Source organism: Aptenodytes forsteri, unplaced genomic scaffold, assembly GCF_000699145.1.
Source record: "Aptenodytes forsteri isolate BGI_AS27 unplaced genomic scaffold, ASM69914v1 Scaffold248, whole genome shotgun sequence".
NCBI classification, from domain to species: domain Eukaryota; kingdom Metazoa; phylum Chordata; class Aves; order Sphenisciformes; family Spheniscidae; genus Aptenodytes; species Aptenodytes forsteri.
In genome coordinates this window covers 22485-31792 of record NW_008795935.1, presented here as the reverse complement: position 1 = coordinate 31792, position 9308 = coordinate 22485, and the positions used below count along the sequence as shown (strand labels likewise).

At 39.4% G+C, this 9308-nt stretch overlaps 1 protein-coding gene across 1 annotated transcript in view; it reads right to left on the bottom strand.

Moving 5' to 3' along the window:
- CDKAL1 (CDK5 regulatory subunit associated protein 1 like 1) overlaps window positions 1-9038 on the bottom strand; it is a 396152-nt gene extending 387114 nt beyond the window's left edge. Inside the window, 3 exon segments of the mRNA XM_009285096.1 lie at window positions 864-966; window positions 2429-2874; window positions 8834-9038. Of these exon segments, the coding sequence (XP_009283371.1) occupies window positions 864-966; window positions 2429-2874; window positions 8834-9038 (754 nt within the window).
- Between the last annotated feature and the right edge of the window lie 270 nt (window positions 9039-9308).

Here is a 9308-nt window from a genome sequence, read left to right as displayed (position 1 = left end):
GAGATGATATGTCACTTTCTTACTTTTAAGACTTCAAGGCCTGTAGTTATCCACAATTTATTACATTTTCTAATTTACCTTTTCTTTGCTTTCAAAGATGAATTTTAAATAGCAGATATCAAGTTCCTACAAGTCGGACAACCCACCCCACTCTAGCACATTATCCACTAAACTGCTTGATACTGACATTATTTTTTAGAAAGCTTTTGGTGAACCCTAGTGGTAAACTTAAACCAAAGAAAAAAGCCAAAAACCAAAAGCAAACAACATTTTTTTATATTTTTAATATACGAAGGTAAAAATGCTTATAGTCATAACCAGCATTTGCTAAAGGGTAATGATCACTTCCAGTAGAAGACATAAGCTGTTTCTGTCACCACACCTTCGGTCTTTTTAACATTTCAGAAGAGCAAGGCCTAATAGAAATGAATAAAACATTGCTGTATATAAAGGCAAGTGGTACAGTGGCAACAGAGGGGTGTCCTCTGTTGCCTCAGGAGGTCCACCACTACACGGAAAGCCTACACTACCTACCTTAAATTCATAAAGTTACATGGTATTGGTTTGTAACTAGTCTTTATTTCAACTGGCCTTGAAACAATAACCCTAAGAAAACAGTACAACCTACAGGGGCATTAACAGACCTCTCTAGGTAAGGAGAAAAAAAAAAAAAAATAAAAAAAATCATCTGTGTGACACCTTGTCAGGATGTGTCTAGCAAGATAGAGAAATACAGATATTGGCTCAGCTTTAGGGTCATCAGCACAGCTTATGAGTCAGGACCTTTCTAAATTGAGATACAGCTGGTAATTCAGCCTATCAACACAGCGCGGATCACGCATCGGAGAGTCCCAGCTACAAACAACATGGAACCATCAGGTTCTCCCACAAGCGCAGGCAGAGCAGACGGCTTCCTGTCTTTGAAAGCGCCTCATCTACCATTTCAGGTTCATCCACACATTCAACCTGTATAAAGCACAAAAGTTAACCGCCGAAGTGCTTATCTCCGTGCATTTAACTAAAGGTCTTGCTCTAAGCTCTTCCAACTAAAATTAAACTCAGATGAAAGTGTTTACTAGTGTTCCACTTATAAAACCAGGAAAACAAAGTCGCCATGAGACAACAATGTTAAGTTCACATTTTCACCTCATCCTCTTCCTCAGTCACACCAGCCCTCTGCTAGCATCTCTTTAAAGCTCTGCCAACATAGGTATTTAGCCACGAAGGCTGCAATTTGGACTGAAGTTAAGATCTATATACATAAGCTCTATACAGCTAAGTTCCTTTTTAATGTTTAGTACATATGGCAATATATATGGCACCCTGCTTACTGCTCCAATGGCCCTTGTCTTACTGAAAATAAGTTATTACTATAAAAAGTTACAAGTACTTCAAATATCCAGCAGCTACTCTTCTTCTAACTGTGGAAAAAAACAGCTGTGGTGTTACTTTCTTTTAAAGGTAAGCGCAGAGAATAAAAAAGTATGTGCTTGATGTAAACAAAATTTAAAATTAAATGTCTTCCAAATGCCAGAGATGAGAAACCTCACAACATCCTTTATTTTGATTTAACTCAGATTCATAAAAATACTGTTACATGAAAAAAACCTTTACAATTACCATAGCATTTAATCTGACAGCAAGTACTCTGGGAAATACTGTGATGTTTTCAGACAGATGCAGTTAAGAGATCGCTCCCTCTCCCCTGGCTGAGGAACTGCAGAGGCCCATGTGAGCTTTGTGCAGCATATAGACAATTGACTAATACCCACACAGAAGGAAGTGTCTGATGGTACTTTAAAATGTTAGCCACAGTCTTCCATCAATAGATGTTTAGAGTCGCTTTTGACAATTTATTTCACAAACCAAACAAACAGTATAAGCACTGACCTCCACAGTTAAAACTGATGCCATGAGGGAGAGAGAGAGGGTATATACGTGTAATGGTAGTGGGGAAGAGGCAACTGTAATGGAGAGGGAACAAAAGCAGTATACAGACTGACAGAGAAAATTCAGGAAATAAAAATCACTAAAAGCATTACCACCCCAGGACAATTTCCAACTGTACTTTTTCCTGTTTGAAAAGCACAGTATTTGTTCCATCCTGGATATAATCTGTCAATGTTTCTTGTTAAAGATAACAGACCTTTTATCACCAAAAAAAAAGTAAAGTTTGTTTGGAATTCCGTAGTTTCCACCAAGCATGGATTAAAAAAAAAAAGAAAAAAAAAAGATCTGTATTCAAACTTACATTAATGGTATATTCACAAAATAGACACCACAGCAATTTATTTGTTACAGGCTTTTAGTAGCTATTAATCATCACTGGGCCTTGCAAACACATGCAATGTACTTTCCATTAATCATCTGGCACTTAACACACAATGTTGGAAGTGGCTTTGAATAGATCTATTCTGCCAAAACTTACTAGCTGTAAAACTGAGAGAGCATCCACTTCACTGCAGAGGTTCCTGTACTTGCTGCTCCGAAGCTCCTTTATCAAGTCCCCCGCCTGCAACCCAGGTGCTTTCAGGGTCCACCAGCCCACAACAACCCAACTGTGCCAGGGCTCCCGGCATCTCTCAGTAAGAAAACCCACTTCCAGCTCCGAGAGCGTCAGCAGACTTTGAGAACTTCTAGTCCAAGACTCGGGTCTTGGGAGCCCCAAGGTAAGCCCCAAACATTTGCAGCTCTGAGACTGCCCCAGATGGGGTGACTTCAGTTCTTCTGGACTCTCCAGTCCGCTGGCACTCTGCCCTGCCTGTATCCCCAGCCGGCAGGTAAAGCCACCAGCTGCCCTCAAATCCAGAAACCCTGCACAGCCTGGGACATCCATGCAGCCTGGCCACCAACAGGGAGACGGGGGAGCCCTATCTGAACAATGAAAGCAATTCCCGATTTCACACCGAAGCTGCCAGTCCCATGTAACCGCTTATTTCAGAATTGCCCCATAGTGCTGTTTTCTGAACAGCGATGTTGCCTTAACTTCTGCTTTACTTGCAGGAAAAAAATTTGAAAATATAGCTTTTGCCCCAGCTGGGTCCAAACCAAGTAGGATTTTTCTTTTACCTTTCTTACAAACAGGGAATGATCTACAGCAGATCCATTTTCACAGCACTACAAATGCTCATTTTAGTGAATCACTATGTTTTGGTTTAAAATTAACTGAATTTTATTTTTATTCCTCATGCTGAGCCACGTATCTTTGCCACATTCTGTATCATCCTTAAATTCTCAGTCGGTACAGGATCATCAAAATAATTACTACCATTGCTGTATTTGATTTTAAACTGCACACACAGTCCAAACTCCCCAACAAACGTAATTACTTACACATCAAGCACAATTAAATCCTCAGACCAAAGCAAACACTCAAGATAACAGGCATAATATCCTGAAAAATGTCCTGCCCGAAAGCACATTAATTATTCACAAGTTAGCCCACATTACGAAGTAGAAACAAGATTATTCTACAGCAGATAGATTAAAGAAAGCAGTTTATTTGAACACTGTAAAAAACAACTTAAAATCAAATGTTTGCAAGCTCCTAACAGAGTCAAGGTTCTTAAAATATTCTCAATTTTTGCTGAGGAACATGAGATCCAGCATTACACTTACTTTCAAAAGCAGTATTCAGCACTTATGACAAATAAATTATTAGATGCTGTTCAAAACCTTGAGTGACTTCCTCTCTTTCTGTTCCCCACTTTGTTTTTACAGTATAATATATACTTAACTTTTTTCCTTAAAAATAAAAATTAATATTAAAGGTAGAGCCTTACTAGGTGTTATAAAATAAACAGCTGACACTTTTCTTTCACTTTCTGACACAGCATTTTTTGAAGTCCTATCAGTAATTACTACAGATGTGCTGCTTCTGCATTTTTAAACATTATTTCTACACACTTAATGGCTAATCAAAAGATTTAGCTGTTTGAGGAAGTTTATTGAAGGCCTCTGTTCTTTCAGGCAGGCCATAACTTCAAGAAATTCTTGCAAGGCTTAAACTACTCAAAAAGTTAAGGCATGCAATAAAAAAGTACAGATCTTTCATCATTATGCTCAGGCTGAAGATTTAAATCTTAAGTAACTAATTCTTGCAAGGCTTAAACTACTCAAAAAGTTAAGGCATGCAATAAAAAAGTACAGATCTTTCATCATTATGCTCAGGCTGAAGATTTAAATCTTTAAGTAACTGTGTGTCAAAAATACATCAAAGATGACACCAACAGCTTCTGAATCTTCACAAGACCTCTATTTGAGATTAGGAAGGAAGAAGACTCAGCTTAAAACCATGTTTAGGAAGCACACAATAAAACCACAGAAGGGTACACTTCTTTCAACATACTACTATCCACAATAAAACCTGTATAAAATTAATGACTAGAAAAAGGGCCACTAGAATATATAAACAGGCATGCTTACTGACCAATCCATTTGAAACAGATGATTAGTGAAATAGATAGTTAAGTGGTAGAATTTAATCACTTAAATCCATTTACTAAAGCAAGTAAAAGCCAAGCGTAACATTCCCCTTCCACTGACACACAGGAGTCTTCTGCGAAGTATGAAGAGTTGAGCATTTGCTAGGAAACTGAAACCCATAAGATCTCTGTCAAATGCAGATATTCTGTGCATCACACCCTCGGTTTCACAGGAAGATTTCAGTTTCAATATATGCATTTAAGTGGTCTCTATTGTACTACAGAAGCAAATTTGATATACGCTATTAGGATGACTACCTCAAACAGGAAAAATCATTATGCCTCTTTCAAGCACGTGCGTATTTAACACCAATGCCTTTGAAAAAAGTGTGTATCATTCCTTTACAAAGTCACTATTCATGGATGTTTACTACTTAATTTTAATAATACACTGCAAATAATATGGTACCGAAGTCTTCCAGTTGCTTTTGTTTCCCTATTTATTTGGTAATTGCACATCCAATGTCTTTTTACCATGCATGAAAATATTAAAGGAATTTTACTAGCAGAAGTAATCCTAGCCAGCAATTATTTGATATTTGTTGCCCACATATGGAAAAAAATTTAATTAATGTAAGTACAAATGATCAACACATGTCAGTCTAGAGGTAAACTCCAGTATGAGCTATAAGGTTGTTTTGGTTTGGATTTTTGGTTTGTTGGTTGTTGTTTTTTTTAATCCCCTCAAAGAAACTGCCACTGCATTTAAAAGAAAAATTCTAGAGGAAGTCCTTAAATCCTTTTGTATGCATGTATTGCCACAACAGAGACAGTCATTAGCCAGAGTATTGTCTTCAGTATGTTTTATATTATTTTTTGATGCATTAAATAATCCTGTAAAAAGACTGAAGATATGTGCATCTTATATTTTTCGGTACACTGGTTTTGCTCAAAGCGTATCCAAACATGCAGTGTCAAGTTTAGTGTTCCCACACTCATAACACAAAGCACTACCATAAATACGCTGCAGAGCTGCACTACAAATATATGGGCAACCAGAGGAGTCTTGCAAGAAATGCATTCTCGCTGTGGTTAAGAACTAATGATGAAAAATTGAAAGTGGTAGTGTTTAAATTATACAAGACCAGCAGTGACTTTGACCTAAGGAATAAATAAATGGTCCTGCCGTTGAGGGTACAGTAAGAAGTACAGAAAGAGCTGCAAGCAAACTGCGCACCAGACCTCTCAAGAAATTGAATAAACACAAACTAATATAAAGCATATGGGTTTCACAAATGTAAGTAGTATGTTAGTAGGGGGAATATTACAGGGAGGAATGGCAAGAGAGAAATTACTAAAAACATACTCAAAGTAGCACAGAATTTGCAGAAATTCCCTCAGGAAGCAAGCAAGCAAGTTTCTGACAAATCTTTAAAAACTAAGGACTCTTAGCAACCCTAAGGACTCTTCCACGAAAACCCTAAAACTTTATTTCGTCAGGACCCTGAGCTACCTAGCATCCAGCAGTATTTCCAGACATTTAAAAGAGCCATTGGCCAGCGATGCCTACCTAACAGAGTATCCTTGCACATACCAGAAAAGCCAAACCAGCCACCCCACTACACCCAGATGAGACAACTCAACAGCTTTGGAAGCCAGATCAGCTACCACCCACCCCACAGAAAAGTGAACTCCCATGCCACTGCACCTTTCACGCCGTACAAGAACTTCAAATCATCATCTATGAAAAACAAGCTGAAGTTTCTCTCCTTCCCCCAAAGACAACCATTTTATCATCCTTATCACTGTCCACACCATAAGTGCCAGCTGTCTTTTTTCTTCAGGGATATGTGACTGAGCAACAGTTCTCAACCTGTATTTACCTCTGAAGTCAGCCGTTTCTATTTCACAGCTTACATCTGTGTATCAAAAGCACATCTACGTCTTCAACTACACTTGATTATCTAATAAAATAATATCAGCCTTACCCATAAATGTTGTAAAGATTATGAAGACTTTTATGGGGTGTATTTTCCAAATCTACCCTTAGCAGGGTAAGGGTAGATGATTACTAGATGATCATCATTCAAAGATGATTAACTACCTTGAAATTAAAATAAAAACAGAAACAGTCACCAAGATTCCTCACAAAAGAAGTAGTTTAATCTGGTGGGGGTGAACACAAATGAGATCACTCACCAAGTCAGAAAGCATCCTAAAAAGATACAGCAGCCTTTAAAAATGTACAAAATATGATTAGATTAAAACCAGTGTTTAGCTACTATCACCTGAAAACGATGAATTGTCTCAGACGTTATGTTAAAACCTTACTCCTATTCTCATTGCTTTTCTGTCATTTGAAATTAATATTTAAGATACTAGAGAGTTGCGCTGAGCTATGAGTATGCAATTTGGTTGATTAATGAACCAGCTCACAAATGTCAAGAACAGGTTGATATTTGCTCCAGATAATGTCTCCTGCCCCCCAAATATCTGACTTTACGTCAGGTTATAATACATCATGGAATATTATGCCACAGAAGTCAAGAATGCACAAGCTGTGTAACACATTACAATTCAACTAGATATTGCTTCTGACAACATAAATAGGTTCTTGAATCCCAAAACAAATATTTGCCCTTCTGTCCCCAACAAACAGGGGAGCTAATGGACGTAAGACAAGAAACATATCCTCGGGTTTAAATAAAAAGTTTTCAAAGTCACATATACCGAGCTTGTGTCACGTAAGTGCATACCAACTCTACAGCAAACTGCAAAAAAAGGTAAACTCTTAGATTCAGACCAAAACTACACTGAATACTAAAATTCAAGTTGCCTTTTGTTAGATAAATATTCTTCATCAATCTTCTTTCTTTCTTCCGCATAGCAATCGTATACAGATAGTGCATTCTTGGTTTAGACGCTTATCAAAGATCCCAGGATAGGCTTAGCACACTAACAATACATCAAAACACTTGGTAGTTAGTTAAGAGCCTCCCTGCTGACTAAGACTTTTGTGGGAAAAATACACAAATGCTTCCACATGCACCCCATTAGAAACATTGCCATTTTACTCAGACGTGACAGCGTTCCGCCACAGTGAGAACATCTAAGGGGTTAAGGAACCAACAACTGTACGTCAGAGAAAAACTGATCAGTATAGGAAAACAAAAGACTGTCACTGGCTGGTAAGTGCTGCTGTAGCGCAAATTGCTCCAAAATTGTGCAAGGACTGCAAAATGCATGCTTCAAATCCGTTGATGAAAACATGTAGGTTTTTAAAGCATAATTAAAACATCAGTACAGAAGAGAATCAAAAACTAAGTTTGCAGTAATGGGGGAACCTAATAAAAAATACTGATCAGTGCTAAGACTTGAAAGGAAAAAGCAAAATGGAAAGTTTTGCTCAAATAAATAATATTTGCTTTCTGCCGTAGAATATATCTGCTGTAGGGTGTTTTCAACATGTTTTAGAGAACTACTTTCACATTATTATAATACACTGCAAAAAGATTCAGAGAAAATTGTTTTCACAGCGAGCATGACCACAGCTCACAATGAACCTGACCAGATCTTGTATTGCTCTAGGTAAGACTATACTTAAGGGTTGAACAAACCTTTGAACTACCATTAAACCAACTACTTCAGACACTTGAAAAGGCTAGCCACACCATCACAGAACTCACCGGGAGCTCGTTTACCACACAATACTTTGACTGGTTTAAGGTGGTTACTTTGATACAGCATAAACACATCCTCCAAACTGAATTCCATGTTATGAAGCAGTGCATGGAAGCAGCAGCACAAGAGCTTCCCCCGTGACTATCCCCCGTGACTAAAAATCAACAGAGGGCTGAGGTTGGAAGAGACCTCTGGTGGTCATCTGGTCCAATCCCCTTGATCAAGCAGGGCCACCTAGAGCCAACTGCCCAGGATCGTGTCCAGACAGCTTTTGAGTATCTCTAGGGATGGAGACTCCACAACCTCCCCGGGCAACCCGTGCCAGTGCTCAGCCACCCGCACAGTCAAAAAGTGTTTCCTGATGTTCAGAGGGAACCTCCTGTGTGTCAGTGTGTGCCCATTGCCTCCTGGCCTGTCACTGGGCACCACTGAAAAGAGCCTGGCTCTGTCCACTTTGCACCCTCCCTTCAGGCATTTAATACACACTGATGAGATTCCCCCAAGCCTTCTCTCCTCCAGGTTGAACAGTCCCAGCTCTCTCAGCCTCTCCTCATAAGAGAGTGGTCCTTCACTGGACTGTCTCCACTACGTCCATGTCTCTCTTGTACTGGGGAGCCCAGAACTAGATACAGTACTCCAGGTGTGTGGCCTCACCAGTGCTGAGCAGCGGGGAAGGAGTACCTCCCTCAACCTGCTGACAACACTTTGTATAATGCAGCCCAGGATACCATTAGCCGCGTTTGCTGCAAGGGTGCATTGCAGCAAAGGACCCCTAGGTCCTCTGCGCAGCCATTCTGCCAGTTTTAAATCCACTTCACCATCTACATATTTAGCCCATACTTCATCAGCTTGTCTATGAGGAATGTCAAAAACCGTACTGAAGTCCAGGTAGACAATACCAACTGTTCTCCCCTCATCTACCAAGCCAGTCATTTAGTCGTAGAAGGTTATCAGGTTGCTCAACATGACTTTTGCCTTGGTGAAGCCATGCTGACTACTCCCAGTCACCTTTTTGTCCTTCATGTGCCTGAAAATGGTTTTCAGGGTTAGCTGCTCCATCACCTTCCTGTAGATCAAGGTGAGGCTGACCGGCCTGTAGTTCCCTGGGTCCTCCTTCTTGCCCATCTTTAAGGTTGGAGTGACATTTGCTTTCCTCCAGTCATCACGCACCTCTCCTAATCACCACAGTCTTTCAAAGATGAT